This window comes from Monodelphis domestica, chromosome 5, assembly GCF_027887165.1.
Source record: "Monodelphis domestica isolate mMonDom1 chromosome 5, mMonDom1.pri, whole genome shotgun sequence".
Taxonomy (NCBI): Eukaryota; Metazoa; Chordata; class Mammalia; order Didelphimorphia; family Didelphidae; genus Monodelphis; species Monodelphis domestica.
The window spans coordinates 86,947,283-86,963,661 of NC_077231.1; the positions used below are offsets into that span (position 1 = coordinate 86,947,283).

Sequence of the window (16,379 nt, forward strand, 5' to 3'; positions counted from 1 at the left end):
AGGGACCAGTTACTCCAGAACTGTCCCCTCACCCTCTTTAGAGAGGAGGAAAACCACTGCCATGATTGGAGTCTGGACAAGCCCAGCTGAACCTCTCACTCCAGAGCCCAAGAAGCCCACCCCTGCTGAGGGTTCACTCTGTGTTGGACCAGTGACTGAATTTAGCAGCAGGGAAAGTGGACTTTTACAGAATAGCTTGGCCTCTGCTGTGACCTTTAACTCTCCACTACTGAGCGCCATTGCTTCTAGCAGCATGGATATAGACACAGAAATGGTGTCAGGATTAGCTTCCTGGACAGCCAGCTCCTCATCACAAGTAGAAGTGAGTCCTCCTAATCTGGTTGCCACCACAGGAGATGGACCCTCCCTGGGAACAGAACCTCACAATGCCATCCACCAGTCTCTGAGCCCAAGAACAGGCTCCTTTCCTGCCTTAAGTACTCCCACAGCCTGCACAAGAACAGCTTCCCTTGAGCCTGCTACTTCATTGGAGGACCCAGGGCCAGCCGGCCTGACTCCAGAAACTGAGAGAAACCCACAGGCAACACCAACTCCAGCTATCACCCTGCCTCCAGCCAGCACACAGGAAGTTTGCACAACAGCATCTCCCAGTCCTCCTGACACAAACACAGAGGGCAGCAGTGTCCAGGCAGGGACAGCCTCTGCTTCTGATCAAGTGCCTTCCACTTCCAGCCTCTTCCCAAGTAAGCATATTTTAAATAAACTTCCCAGGGAGGGAATTGGGATGTGGTCTTGGAGGGAATGGAGAGTGTCTGTCCAGGGAGGGTTAGTTTGTACCTTTTTAAGGGGAAGGGTCTTCCTCCCAGGTCCTTCCTCTCTTTAGCCTTCCATTGAGCCACTGTAGGGACATTTTCTTGGTTCCATATCTGTTGAATTAGTGTCATCTCTCCAGGCTTCCTCAACTCCATGCAAGGATAGTTTCACAGTCCCTGTGCTAAAGTGATTCTCCTCTTCTTATTGATGGGATTCTGATTCCACTTGATTTAGTGGAACCTCATGATTTAACATAGATGGGGATTGTCCATCAGTGAGTCCATGCTTTGAAGGGGAAAATTTGATTATTTATCCTGTGGGGAAAAGTCAGAGAAGCCATGTATTTTTGGTCTCAGCAGTTAGTAGCAACAATGTACTTTCCTTTGGGAGTCCACTAATACAGACTTGACTGAGCTCTGGTTTCTCCCCTCCTCTCATCCTGTAGGAGGTGATGCTGGTGTGGTGCCAGTCACACATGCCCAAGGCCATGATGCACCAGGAAGCACAGTAGCACCAATAAAGAGCTCCCTCACCCCTGTGTCTACTATTATTCCCTCAGGTAAGTAGGTACCTCCTCTCTGTCTCTGTGTTGGAGGTTTATCCTTTTTAGGACCTTGTTTCCCAATCTTACAGAGGAAACATGAAATTATTTTAGAGATAAATCCTCAAGAACTCTTCTGAACCTCTGATTCCTTTTTATGTATAGCCTAGAGAAGAGAAGTTTTAGAGGTAGGAGTGAGATTCCCACTGCTAAGGTCTTTTATATAAGCAACCATAGGTATAAAGTTGGAAGGAAACTTTGAACCATCAGGTATTATGGATAGCCTCTCATTTTACTGATGTGGATACTGAGGTTTAGAGAAGTAAAGTAATTAGCTCAGGGTAACCGGATATGACTGGAAGGGACCCTTAAAAGTCATCTAGCTGGATCCCATCTTTTTACATATTGGAAAATTGAGGTGGAAAGAAGTTAAGTGACATGCCCTATGACACAAAAGTAGAAAGCATCAGAGGTGAGATTTGAACCTAGGACTCTATTATGCTGTATTTCAAGGTCAAGAGGAGAAGTCAGCCCTAACACCTCACATTGAATGGCTTCCACTTTGGGAAAGATTCCTTCTATGAACTCTCCCAAGTTCATAGCAGAGAATGTGTTTTAACATTTTTATTTACATCTTTAGTATTTAGGATAGAGCTGGGCACATGATAAATACTTAATTAATGGAAACTAATTGATTGCTTTGATCTAATGAGTAGATTTGTGAGATTCAGTTTATTAAAAAAATTTGTCTTCAAAATGTATCTTATACACCTACCAACTGAACTTGCCTATGGAAAAGTGAAGGAGAATGGAATAAGCAATTATGTAACACCTACTATGTGCCAGGCACTTTGACTAAGCATTTTTTATAGAAATAGTATCTCATTTGATCCACAGAACAACCCTAAGTGTTGGGCTTTATAGTTAGCCCCATTTTTCAGATGAGAAAATGATGCAAGCAATGACTGCTTGACTTTCCCAGGGTCATACAGCTAATGAGTTCTTAGGTCACATTTGAACTCAGGTCTTCCTGACTCCAGGCTCAGCACTATCTCCACTGTGCCAACTAATTGCTTATATGGTCTGAGCCACAGAGTTCCTGGTGTCAAGAGTCAGGAATGGAGACAGATCCAAAGGCTGTGCTCTTTAGCAGTGAACTTGGGGAAGGTGGATCCTGCAGATATGGGCAAATCACTTTATTTCTATCAGCCTTGACTTGCCAAAGAGGAAAAGAATGGTTCTGGGACCTTCCCTTTAAGGTATGATTTCATGACCTTCTCCCTCATCTTAGCTTAATAGTTCACTTGGACCTTTGGTGATTGATTGCACTTGGCCCACCCATTTAATACTGAATCCCAAGAATTTGCCTCTAGGTTTTGTCCTTTCTGAGAAGTTCTTGAACCAGGGATGCCTCTTGGTCACTAGTTTATGGATTGATTCCTACACATTAGCTCTGTGATTCCTGTGACCTGGTCCTACTCTACTATGGCCTCTGAGTGTTTCCAAGAACTTCTGTAGCCAGGAGATCCTAGATTGGTCAGAGGTCAGAACTGAAAAACTGGACCTCTCTGATGTCATTGTCTCCACATGGCTTCTGGCAGCCCTTCAGCCTGGTGGACAAGGTCAAATTTGGAGTTCTAGGTGTGATGATGTAATAGTTAAAATAGTTGTTTGTCTTAAACTGTAGTGATTAAAATAGTGGAAGACTTAAATTGTAGTAGATAAAAGAGTGGATGAGTAAGTTGTGACCGCAGAAAATATGTTTTTAAGACAGTGTCTTGTTTTAAATCAAATATAAGGTGGTCGCCAGGGAAAAATTCCCAATTATTAGAATATACCCAAGTAAACTGTGTTTTATAGAGATTTTAATTAATACAATGAGGAATTAAGAAAGAGAGAGAGAAAAGTGGAATAATGAGAAAAGGATAGGCTGGCCCAGGGCAGCCCTGGCCAACCTAGGCCTAAGCCTTAAGAGAAAGATCAGTCAGTCCTTAATCACTCATCACAAGATCTGTCCAAGCAAGGATTCTAGTGTCACCCGGCCAGCTTCATCTCAGCTGATTCCACCAGCTCAATCCTGAATCTGAATGTCTTGTGAATGAATCTGAGCTCCTATTTAAAGGGAATTTTCTACTATGTCTCCTCCCCTAAGTTCTCACATCTACCAATCACAGTAGACATTTTTCAAAGGACAGACCATTCTTAGTTCACACCTGAGTAGAGTAGAATCTCTGAGTAAGTTTTCATCTCTTTGCTCCTTGTAAATTCACAAGCTGCCTGACCTTTATAGGTACTTAGCACCCCTTTGTATTAGTTCTAAAAATAGGCATGGCTTAAGAACTTTTTGTCTTACTATAAGTATGGGTTGACATACTTTGTATGTAAAAGTATCTTGTATCAAAAGTATCTTTCATTGTTTCAGCAAAGAGTTTACAACTTCATCTTCCCCTAAGGCATGCTTAAGTATGGTGAAGTGGAGTTCCCACATTCCTGTTTTAAGTACCTTCACTGCCCAAATGGTGAATGGTCCAAATGGGGTATGGTCTTAACCCAATCTTATGAAGTAGGGTCTGAGAAATTTTAAGGTTCACAGTGGGAGATGAAGATGAGGAGACAAGTGTCTCTAGATCAGTGTTTCTCAATGTCTCAATATGTAGCAATGAGAATACATAATGCATATCAGGTATTTGCATTCCTAATCATAACTGTAGCAAAATTACAGTTTTGAAGTAGCCACCAAAATAATTTTTTGGTTTGGGGTCACTGCAACATGAGGAACTGTATTGCGGGGTCATGGCATTAGAAAGGTGGAGAACCACTGCCCTAGGTGATCTTAGGTGAGGATTGGAGGCAGACCATCAAGCCATTTTCTGGATAAGAAACTTCAAGGAAGGGAAGTGTGTCCCATGTACCATAAAATCCCTAAAGCATCCTCTTATTAAGTTGTGACTGATATTCCTCTCAATTTATTTATTTCTTTTGTTAATAATCCTTGTTCAGACATCTATTTCCAATAGAAAATCACCTATGCTATTAGAGAAGCTGTATGTCATTCAGCATTGCTGTTGAGAAATCAAGCCATATCTGATTAGCATGTTGCTTAATAATCTCTGATGCTCTTTATCTTTTAAAATTTGACTTTAATTAAAATAATTTTATTTAAAGATATGATATTTGGCTAATTAAATCTAGTAAGAATTTTCAATATATGTTTTCTGAAATTATTAGGTCCAAATATTGTTCCCCCTTTCCTTCGGTCCCCCTCTTGGAGAGATGGTAAGTAATTTGAAATGGATTATACATATATTATCATGTAAAACATAATTCCATATTGGTCATTTTTATAAGAGAACACTCATATCAAACCAGAGCCACATAAACTGTACATAAAATGATGTGAAAGGGAGTATGCTTTGAACTGCAGCTGACTCCCACATTTCTTTCTCTAGAAGCGTAAAACATTCTTGGTCAAAAGTCCTTCAGAACTGTTCCAGATTGCTGTCTTTCTGAGAGTAGCTACAACTTTCACAGTTGATCAAATGCAGATCAAAGCATGCTCCCCTTTAAATTAAATTCAAAATTATTCATGTTATATCTTATAATACTCTCTGTTTCTTGTTTGGTCTTGTCATGGTTATTGTCTGCCTAGTAATTATTGATCTCTAGAGAGCTGTTAAAGATAGATAGATAGATAGATAGATAGATAGATAGATAGATGAGTGAGGAAAGGTAGTAGTCAAGGTGGAATGGCTCATGTTGTACTCTCTCACTCTCTTTTCCTGGTCTATGATAGCTGAGGAATATCTCTGGGAAATGGTGATCCTGGGTGATGTGGTAGTGTAAGTAAGTTAGGGGAAGGTTTCCCCTATTGAGAGATAAGAGGGTTACCCCAGAATTAATTGGCACAGTCTTTTAGAATTGTAAGCCTCTCCTCAGTTCATGACTCAGTGAGGAGTCCTGACCTGCACTTTTTTTTTGCAATGGCTGATCATGCACAAAATATATCAATCTACTTTCCTTATAGTGGATGTTTGTAAGGTCTTTCATCAAAATTTGGGAAAATAATCACGAACTTTTCACAGAACCCTTGGGACAGGCAGAAAGAGGTCAGCTGGATTCCTTTTCATATGAATGCAAAAATCTTTTGGGATTCCTCGTGTATTGGGATGGAGACAAAAGCAGTAAATAAATCAACTACTGTGAAACATTTTGCATGAGTGGGAATTGCATAAATTATCATTGCAGGACTTGGTACAACACAGTGGTTTTTTATCATATGGTCATTGACTGCTCTCAGATCTTGAACAATTATATAGACCACATTGCTCTTTGCATCTAACTTGGGCTTTTTCACAGTGAATATGAGGGTGTTTTATTTGGAGATACAGGGTACTAGTATTCCTCGCTGTAATAGGGACTCTATTATGGGGTTATCTCATCAATTGCTTCTTTGCTTAGTGGGTATTGTGGGATTTCTTGTGGTGAACCTTCTTTAGTTCTTTATCTTAACAGGGACTGCTGATTTCAATTACCCAACATCTATAGAATTGGTGGCCCATAAACCTTCAGGGATAGCGGGTGATATTTCATTGATGTGATTTCCTTTACCCTCTGAATCTATTGCATCTAGAAACAATACTAGAAAAAGGTTTAGGGATTCTTCAGGTAGTTCTAGTGAAATATCTCCAGTAGGGGTACTGAGAGAGATGGCTGACCAAAGCTGGGTCTGGGTAGTCCAAAAGCCCTAGGTAAAGCAGCAATGCTGCTCAGACCACTAGCTCAGGCCCACTCAGTCCTCTTGAGGGAGCAATCCCAATAGAGGCACAACCTGAACTGTCTCTACCAGCATGGAGACTTTGCCTCCTCAGCAGCCACAGCTCCTTACCACCTGGCCTTGCAGAGGATGGGTCCAGCTGATGCCAAGAGTAGAGCCAAGCACCAGAAAAACAAGCAGGGCAGAGGGAGCATCAGTAACAGCAGCGGCGGTGGCGATGGCCTTGAAGCTCCCCCACCCACCGGCATGGCTTCCCCCAGAGCGCTGTAGCAGGCCTGCTCATGGCCCTGGCCGCGGAACCCAAAGGACCCCTGGACACTCCCTAATCCTCTTTCTAACAAAGTTTCTTCCATATTCTCTGCTCCAAAGAATAATTTTTGACAATTACAAATATCCTCTTTCCATTTCGATATATAAACATTTTAACTCTTTAATGAGTCCATTCAATTTTCTCTTTTTGATTTACCATTTTGGGCTTCTCTTCTGTATCATGTTTGGACATAAAATGTTTTATTTTGGTCTGATTTATTCCACAGGAATACTTGGAAATCTTCTATATTATTGAATTTCCATTTCTCCCCTGAAAAAATGTACTCAGTTTTGCTGGATAGGTGACTCTGGCTTACAAACCCAGATCTTTTTCCTTCCTGAATATCCTATTCCATAACACTCAATCCTTCAGTGTAGAAGCTGCTAGATCCTGTGTGATCCTGATTTTCAGTTTCATGGTATTTGAATTGGTTTTTATGGCTGCTTACAGTATTACAGTATTTTCTTTTTATCTTGATGGCTCTTGAATCTATTACATTCTTGGAAATTGTCATTTGAGCATTTCTTTCTAGAGGTGATCTGTGAATTCTTTGAATTTCAATTTTATTTTTGTGTCTGACGATATCTCAGGAGTTTCTTTGGTAATTTCTTGTAGTGTGACACCCTACACCAAGATAAACTCAGAATGGGTGAATGACCTGAATAGAAAGAAGGAAAGTATAAGCAAATTATGTGAATACAGAATGGTATACTTGTCAGATCTTTGGGAAAGGAAAGACTTTTAAAACCAAGGAAGAGCTAAAACAATCACCAAATGTAAAATCAATCATTTTGATTACATCAAATTCAAAAGCTTTTGTACAAACAAACCTAATGGATCCAAAATTAGACGGGAAGCAACAAACTGGGAAACAATCTTCATTACCAAAACCTCTGACAAAGGTCAAATCATCCAAATTTATAAAGAACTACAGCCAATTGTACCAAAAAAACCAAGCCATTCTCCAATTGATAAATGTGCAAGGGACATGAATAGGCAATTTTAAGTTAAAGAAATCAAAACTAGTAAATAAGCACATGAAAAAGTGTTCTAAATCTCTTATAATCAGAGAAATACAAATCAAAACAACTCTGACATTATCACCTCACACCTAGCAGATTGGCTAACATGATAGCAAAGGAAAGTAATGAATGCTAGAGGGGGTGTGGCAAAGTCTGGACATTAATTCATTGCTGGTGGAGTTGTGAATTGATCCATCCATTCTTCAAGGAAATTTGGAACTATACCCCCAAAAGGTGCTAAAAGACTGTCTGCCCTTTGATCCAGCCATAGCACTGCTGGGTTTGTACCCCAAAGAGATAATATAGAAAAGGACATGTACAAAAATATTCATAGCTGGGCTCTTTGTGGTGGCAAAAAATTGGAATATGAGGGGATGCCCTTCAATTGGGGAATGGCTGAACAAATTGTGGTATATGTTGGTGATGGAATACTATTGTGCTCAAAGGAATAACAATAAAGTTGAAGAATTCCATGGCGGCTGGAACAACCTCCAAGAAATGATGCAGAGGGAGAGGAGCAGAACCAGGAGAACACTATACACAGAGCCTGATACACTGTGGTACAATCAAACGTAATGGACTTCTCCATTAGTGGCAATGCAATGACCCCGAACAACCTGGAGAGGAATCTACGAGAAAAACTGGAATCCACATCCAGAGGAAACACTTTGGGAGAAAAAACACCAAAGAAAAAGAACTGCTTGAATGCCTGGGTCGAAGGGATATGGTTGGGGATGCAGACTCTAAATGAATATCCTACTGTAAACAACAACATGGAAATAGGTTCTGATCAAGGACACAAGTAATACCTCATGAAATTGCCGGTTGGCTGTGGGAAGGGTAGGTGGAGTGGAGGGAGGGAAACAATGTGATTATTGTAACCAAGGAATAATGTTGTAAATTGACTAAATATACTAATTCAAATGGAAAAAATAAATAAAAGGCATGTTAACATTAACATTTAAAAATTAATATATAAATATATTTTGAAAATACAAGATTAAGTGTTCTTTTCATCAGTGAGTTCTTATACCACTTTTTTATATAGCTCCAATTTTGCCGTTCTAGAAGTTCTTCTTCTGTGCATTTTTGTATATCTTGTTCCATATGGCCAATTCTGCTTTTCAAAAGAGTTCCTCTCTCCTTTGAATGTTTATGCATCTCTTACCACTTTGTCTATTGTGATTTTACCCCGATTTGAATTAGTTTATTTAGTCAATTTAGAACATTAGTACTTGTTTACAATAATCACATTATTTCCCTACCTCCCTCTTCATTTGAGGTGGTCTCCCTATTCATCTTGGATACTGTCAATTAGATTTTTTTCTTTCCTTTTTTTAATTAGACTGACTAGTATTTTGTATATTTTATTTGTTTTTCTTTCAAAGTACCAGTTTCTAGTCTTACTTATTAAATCAATAGTTCTTTGACTTTCGATTTTATTGATTTCTGCTTTGATTTTTTGGATCTCTAATTTAGTCTCCATCTGAGGATTTTTAATTTGTTTGCTTTCTAGATTTTTAATTTGCATTCCCAATTCATTGACCCTCTGCCCTTCTTAATTTGTTAATATATGAACAGACATCAGAGAAGGAAGTAGAGAGAGAACATAAAGCTGGCTGCCTGGCCAGAGCTGTGTAGGTCCTCCATATTTGCTCCAGCCTTACAAGAGGTGATGGCCTCAGAGCACACCCAGCCCAACCAATCTGAACTTAATCTCATCAAAAGTCTTCAGAACTCAGGGAAGTCCACGGTCCACACCCCTTCCTCATTGACTGCTGGACTTTAATCCAATCAAAAGACTCCAGAGGACAGGGAAGCTCAAACCCCCAACAACCCTCCCCAACAGACTGCACCAAGAGATCTTCTGTCACAGCTCCAAGAGGGGAGACTGACAGAAGCCCCGAAATCCCCCCAAAATGAGAGGATCAAGATCACAGACAAATATAGGGAGCAAAGAAGGGGTGAATATGAGCAAAGAACAGAAAAAGAAGAAAGAAATTACAGTAGACAGCTTCTACACAGCGAATGGAGCAGAGGGGGAGGGATCAACAATCGATAAATCAGAAATCCCAGTGAATTGGATACAGGCTTTGGAAGAACTCAAAATGCAATTCAAAACACAATTAAGAGAGGCTGATGACAATTTTAATAGCAAGATAAGTCATCTGGAAACAGAAAACAGTGTCTTGAAAGCCAAAATTAATCAGCTGGAAAACAAGGCAAAGAAGATGAGCTATTGTGCTCAAAGGTATAGTGAACTGGAGGAATTCCATGTGAACTGGTACAGCCTCCAGGATTGATGTAGAGGGATGGGAACAGAACCAGGAGAACATTGTACAGAACCAGGAGACTGATACACTGTGGTAAAATCAAATATAATGGACCACTCTATTAGTCGCAATGAAATGATCTAGAAGAATTTGGAGGGATTTATGAGAAAAAACACTATCCACGTTCAGAGGAAAAACTCTGGGAGCAGAAACACAGAAGCAAAACAATTATTTGACCACATGGGTCAATGGGAATATGATTGGGGATGTAGACTCTAAATTATCACCCTAGTATTATAAACATCAATAATATGGAAATAGATTTTGATCAAGGACACCTGTAAAACCCAGTGGAATTTCACGCTGGCTCGGCGGAAGGGGGGGAAGGGGGAGGAGTGAGGGAGGTGAGGGAAAGAACATGATTCATGTAACCAGGGAAAAATATTCTAAATTAACTAATTAAATTAAATATAAAAAATAAAAAGAGACAGTTAAACTTGGAATCTGTACCTGTGGTGAATGGAGCGCTGTTCTCAGTTTCAGATTCTTTGTGCAACTACAGTATACTCTCTGGGGATCTATCTTCTTTCAGTTCTTCAAATGTGGTATCATGCAAACAAAGGTGTTTTTAATACCTTCTGATCTAAATTCTGGTTTCTGAGTAACCCCAGCCATTTCCCCCCACTTTGAAATGTGACCAGGGAGAGTCTGCTGCCACCCCCCCCACCCCAGTGGCTACAAGTACTCCTGTCTGCTCTCACTCCTCCACCTTGAGATCTCCCCCACAGATTAGGGTCCCTTTCTGAATATGAGCAATGCAGCAGGAGAATTGCCTTCACTATCAGCAAAGGGATTCCTGTAATCTCCTTCTGAGTCACTCTCTGATCCCTCAACCCCTTATTTACTGGGGATGAATGCTCCAGAAGCCTTTCCTGTTGCTTCAGTTGTGGACAAGTCCTTTTGGCTTGATGGGGTCTGCCCTGGTACACTGCTTTACTTCCACCTCCACCTCTGTACACATCATCTGTCCTGCAGGTCTTCAAAGTCGTTTTGTGCTGGAAAATGATTTGTTTGTCTTTTTTTGTGATATACTCCTCCAGAATTCATTTTAGGACATTGTATCAGGTTTTGGGGTGGTAATTTGATAGAGATCAGATGGGGGATGTGTATCTTCTCCACCAACTTGGTGAGACTCTGCCCTTGGCTTCTATTCTTATACATTTGAATTATTGGAAATTGGAAATGAGACCCTTATCAGAAGAATATGAAGCAAAGATTTTTTTCTCTCCAGTTAGCCAATTCCCTTCTCATTTTACCTACATTGGTCATGTTCTGGAGGAAAACCCAATTTTAAGTTAGCAACACTCTCCATCTTATCTTGCTGTCCTATCTATCCCTCATGTGCACATGAACTGTCCCTCTGTCCATTAAAATGAAAGATACAATTTTCCTGATAACTCATTTTTTTACATCAACTTTTAGGTAGCTTGCTCATATACCCATTTGGAGTTTACTTTGTTATGTCAAGCAAGAATATCGGTCTATCCCTAGTTCTCCTGGACTAATTTTCAGTATTACAAGCAATTTTTGTTAAGTAATGAGTTCTTACTCTTGAAACTGGATTAACCTCCTCATTTTATGTGTGAGGAAACTAAGGCAAAAACATAGGATATGGCAGGACCATGATTTGAATCCAGGTCTTCTGACTCCCAAGTCCACAATTTTTAATACTGCCAGAAAAAAGTATAGTAGAGGTATCCTCAGTTTTCCTCTGAGGAAGGACTAGAATAGTGCCACCTAGAATAATGGTCATGATCATGATAATGGTCACCACAATAACTAGCATTTAGAGAGATCTTTAAGATTTACAAAGCATTTTCTCTCATTTGAATAACATTTGTAAGGCTCAGACAATTGGGTATCTTTCCCTTCTGTACAGCAGCAGGGAGATACAACTGGAAGAGCTTCACCCTTAACTTCACCATCACCAACATGTTTTATACAACCAAGATGGCTCAAAGGGATTCCAGCACATTCTGTCTCCCTGAATGTTTCCTGCAGCGCATGGTGAGACTCAACCCCTCCACACCCCTCTTCCTCCTTGCATCCATGCTTCCTTCCTCATCCCTGGATATACAGACTTCCTCTAGCCAGGTACTCAGAAGTTCCCTTCTCTCTTTTTGTTTCCAGTTCAAGGTATTGTTTGAAAGAAGCAGCCTTGGCTCTCAGTATTGTGGATGCAATGTGATCTTCTTGAGGTGAGAATCTTGAAAGCCATGAGCTCAAATAGCAGGGACCATAACATTCCCATTTGACAAAGATCACACACAGGCTGCTGCTGCTTCCCAATAGCAATTCCTTCTTTCACAAGCTGTAATGGATTCACCACCACCCCCACCCCCACCCCCCCAACCAACAAGCCATTAGAAATATTGTGGGCACCTTCTACCTTTTCCCTGGTGGAGAAAAACTTCTTTTTCCACAAGTCTTCCAAAGACAAGGTTGTAACTTTAATCACTTGAACTTTATAACTCCATGTGAAAGAAATAACATAGGAGGCACCAATAGAGTGCTTAGAAAATAATTGATTAGAACATATCAACATTCACTGTCTCTAGAATCATAGGATTATAGAATGGAAGCTTAAAGAGATAGTAGAGGCCATATGGACCACTCTCTTCATTTACAGATGAAAAAATGAAGACCCAAGGAGATTCCAGTGACTTTTCCAAGATCAAAGATACTGTCAGATCCAGACTTTGAACACAGGCCATTTGATTTTAAATCCAGTGGTCTTTGTACTACTCTAAAGAAACTACTGAAAACAATCTGATCCCATACACACTTGTAAACATAGATGTGAGTGAATTTACACAGCACTGCCAATTTCATTGCAGCAGATCAGAGTGCTGAGCTTGAAATCAGGAACACCTTAGTTCAAATTCTCTCTGAGACTCTTAGCAGCTGCGTGACCCTCAGCAAGTCACATCATTTGTCTTAGCCTCAATTCCTTCATCTTTAAAATGATAAGGTTGGTTTTGATGCCTTCTAATGTCCTTTTCAACTCTCAAACTATAATTCTGTCCAAACCATTGTTCAAAGTGGGTCACTTCTTTCAAGAGTGTTTTCTGAATAATTAAATTTCATTAATTAAACCAAAGGTGTCAAACTCAAAAGGAAACAACATCCCTGTCCCCTGCATGTTGACTCAGAAAATTATGCATATTTATATATTCCATCATCAACACTTTAAAATTATAGAGGAACAGTACTACACTATAGTCTTGTTCAAGTGATTTTCAGGAAGGGCCATGTTTGATATCTCTTGTCTAAATCATCAATTTCTAGGTCTATGAAAAATGGGGCAGCAACAGGAGTGGAGGTTATATGTTTTTATGAGGAAGTTTTCTCTGTCCCCGTCTTGGACAAGAAGAAGATTTACCAAGAGCTGAGTCAAGAGACTAATGGAATAACAAGGCTTGGACATTATATTCTAGATAAGAAAAGCCTCTATGTGGATGGTGAGTAGCCCAAATTGGGACATACATTTTTATTTCTCTAGGTGATTCCATTTCCAGAAAACAACCCACCTATCGCAAATACTTCTTACCTTTTTAGACCACCCTTATTTTCATGGTTTTCTTTTTCTATCCCTCCTGGGATGCTGGCCCTCAAAGTGGTGACAAAATATAGAGATATGGGGGTTTACTTCTAAAGATCATAAGTGGCTGGATTTTTCTTAGGCTCCTTAAACAAAGATATATGCCATCAATCTCCCTTCCTCTTGATTGAGGAAGTGCCTTGAATGATAAAGTGCCATTTTACCAACCCTGTGGGCCCCAGAACATCTCTCCATTGCTTCCTTCAACGTTTGCCCAGATACCCTACTGAAACATTAATGTTTACTCTCTCTCTCCAACCCTCCCTGCTCCTCTCTCTCCTCTTCCCTCAACCATTACTTTTCCTTCTCATTTCATTTCTCCTTCATCTTTTCTCCCTTTTTTTATTCTTCTCTTTTCTCTATTTCCCCTCTCCTCTTGTCTTCACTTCCCTTCTGTCCAATTCTCTTAATTCTGTTCCCTTCTCCTCTCCTCTCCCCTCCTTTCATCTCTGTTTCCCTGCCTTCTTTCCCTCCCTTCTTCCCTTCCCTCCCCCGAATCTCTCCTTCTCTCCTTCCCTCTGAATTTCTTCCTCCTCTTTTTCTTCTCCCCTTCCCAACTATAGGGTATAACCCTCGGATGATGCCACCCCCCTACACAAAAGGTGAGTTTTCAATTTATTAATTTCTCTATATTTTGACCTTTTTTTGGAAGGAGGGGAATAGGGAAGAGGGGAAATGGGTTTGGGGGGTTCAGAATGAAGTGTACTGTTAGAAATGGCCAATGTAGAGCCCTTCTTTACTCATATATCTATGGGGGTTATTTTGCTACTCAAAACATATATAAATTGTGCAAAAGGGTAAAAATTAATCCCATAGGACGTGGAAAGCAGGTTACCCCTATCCCCTTCTCATTCAATATTTAGTCAAACCTTGTGGTCTTTGTAACCCTGGTACAAAGAAGGCATCTCCAAGGATTTCAGGGAGACTTGTGCCCGTCCTCTATGATCTTCATTCAGTAATGTTGGCCAATGGTTTTCTTTTTTTTTTTAATTTAATTTAATTTTTTTGTTGTTGCAATACTCACTTTATTTCCCTCCCTCCCCTCCAACCACCCTTTTCCAGCAGCCAAATTGCAATTTCATTCAGTATTACTTGTGTCCTTGATCAGAACCTATTTCCATGTTCTTGTTTGCATTAGGATGTTCATTTAGATTCTACATTCCTAACCATATCCCTTCGACCCATGTATTTAAAGCAGTTCTTTTTCTTTCATGTTTTTACTCCCACAGTGTTTCCTCTGAATCTGGATACTGGTTTTCCTCGTAGGTTCCTCAGAGTTGCTCAGGGTCATTGCATTGACACTAATGGAGTAGTCCATTACGTTTGATTGTACCACAGTGTCAGGCTCTGTGTACAATATTTTCCTGTTTCGGCTCCTCTCATTCTGCTTCAATTCCTGGAGGTTGTTCCAGTCGCCATGGAATTCTTCAACTTTATTGTTATTCCTTTGAGCACAATAGTATTCCATCACCAACATATGCCATAATTTGTTCAGTCATTTCCCAATTGAAGGGCATCCCCTCATTTTCCAATTTTTTGCCACCACAATGAGGCCAGCTATGAATATTTTTGTATATGTATTTTTCCTTATTATCTCTTTGGGGTACAAAGCCAGCAGTGCTATGGCTGGATCAAAGGACAGAAAGTGCCCTTTGTGGGCATAGTTCCAAATTTCCCTCCAGAATGGTTGGATCAATTCACAACTTCACCAGCAATGCATTAATGTCCAGTCTTTACCAACACCTCTTCCAGCTGTCATGTTAACCAATCTGCTAGGCGTGAGGTGATATCTTAGAGTTGTTTTGATTTGTATTTCTCTGATTATTAGAAATTTAAAGCACTTTTTCATATGCTTATTAATAGTTTTGATTTCCTTAACTGAAAATTGCCTATTCATATCCCTTGCCCATTTATCAAATTGGAGAATGGCTTGCTTTTTTTGTATGATTGGTTTAGTTCTTTATAAATTTGTGTAATTAGACAAACACAGGAAGTATATGAACACAACTACAAAACACTTTCCACAAAGTTAAAACTAGATCTAAACAATTGGAAAAACATTGATTGCTCATGGGTGGGATGAACTAACATAATAAAAATGACAATCCTACCCAAATTAATTTGGCACTTATGGCAAATGTTGTAGGGTGTGAGATGTTGATCCAAACCTAATCTCTCCCATACTGTCTTCCAATTTGCCCAGTAGTTTTTATCAAATAGTGTGTTTTGGTCCCCAAAACTGGGATCTTTGGGCTTATCATAGATTGTTTTGCTGAGGTCATTTTCCCCTACTCTATTCCACTGATCCTCCTTTCTGTCTTTATATCCTTTCTAGAATCAGTCTACCACCATGGGTCCAGAAGATGGAGGAAAGTCTACCAAATGAATGGGCATCTGTTTCAATCCAAACGTTTTAACAGAAGAGCCTACTGTGGCCAGTGCAGTGAAAGGATATGGTGTCTCGGAAGGCAAGGCTACAAGTGTATCAAGTGCAAATTACTGGTCCATAAAGGTTGTCATATTTTTGTACCACGGACCTGCAAAAGGCATATGGATTTGATGATGCCATCCGAAGAACCTCAAGTAGAGGATAAAAATGATAAAGTTGACCTTCCCTCCGAAGAAAATGATGGACTCGCTTATGTTCCCTCAACCTGGAAACACAACAGCCTTAAAGATGATTCTGGGGACATTAAGCCAGTTATCGATGGGATGGATGGAATTAAAATATCTCAGGGGCTCGGGCTGCATTGCCACTAATGGATAAATCCATTACCCTCAATTGTATTGTACCACACTGTGTCAGTCTCTGTGTACAAAGTTCTCCTGGTTCTGCTACTTTCACTCTGCATCAGTTCCTGGAGGTCATTCCAGTTCTCTTGGAATTCCTCCAGTTTGTTATACCTTTGAGCACTATGTTATTCCATCAACAACGTATACCAGAATTTGTTCAGTCATTCCCCAATTGAAGAGCATTACCTCATTTTACAATTTTTTGCCACCACAAAGAATGTAGCTAGGAAT

General features: G+C 40.0%; 1 protein-coding gene and 1 long non-coding RNA gene across 2 annotated transcripts; one reads left to right on the forward strand and one right to left on the reverse strand.

Moving 5' to 3' along the window:
* The first annotated feature begins 61 nt into the window (after positions 1-61).
* On the forward strand, positions 62-16,147 carry LOC130454519 (mucin-16-like). The gene is made up of 8 exons (XM_056798719.1): positions 62-704; positions 1,220-1,333; positions 4,544-4,591; positions 11,637-11,761; positions 11,885-11,952; positions 13,043-13,215; positions 13,919-13,957; positions 15,691-16,147. The coding sequence occupies exons 1-8, from the start codon at positions 62-64 to the stop codon at positions 16,113-16,115; spliced, it is 1,635 nt and encodes a 544-aa protein (XP_056654697.1). The 3' UTR covers positions 16,116-16,147.
* Positions 6,493-12,290, reverse strand: LOC103099568 (uncharacterized). The gene is made up of 3 exons (XR_008912132.1): positions 12,144-12,290; positions 10,205-10,288; positions 6,493-7,057 (listed from the first exon to the last, which is right to left on the reverse strand). It is a non-coding gene; the product is annotated as an uncharacterized LOC103099568 (long non-coding RNA).
* Positions 16,148-16,379: the final 232 nt, after the last annotated feature.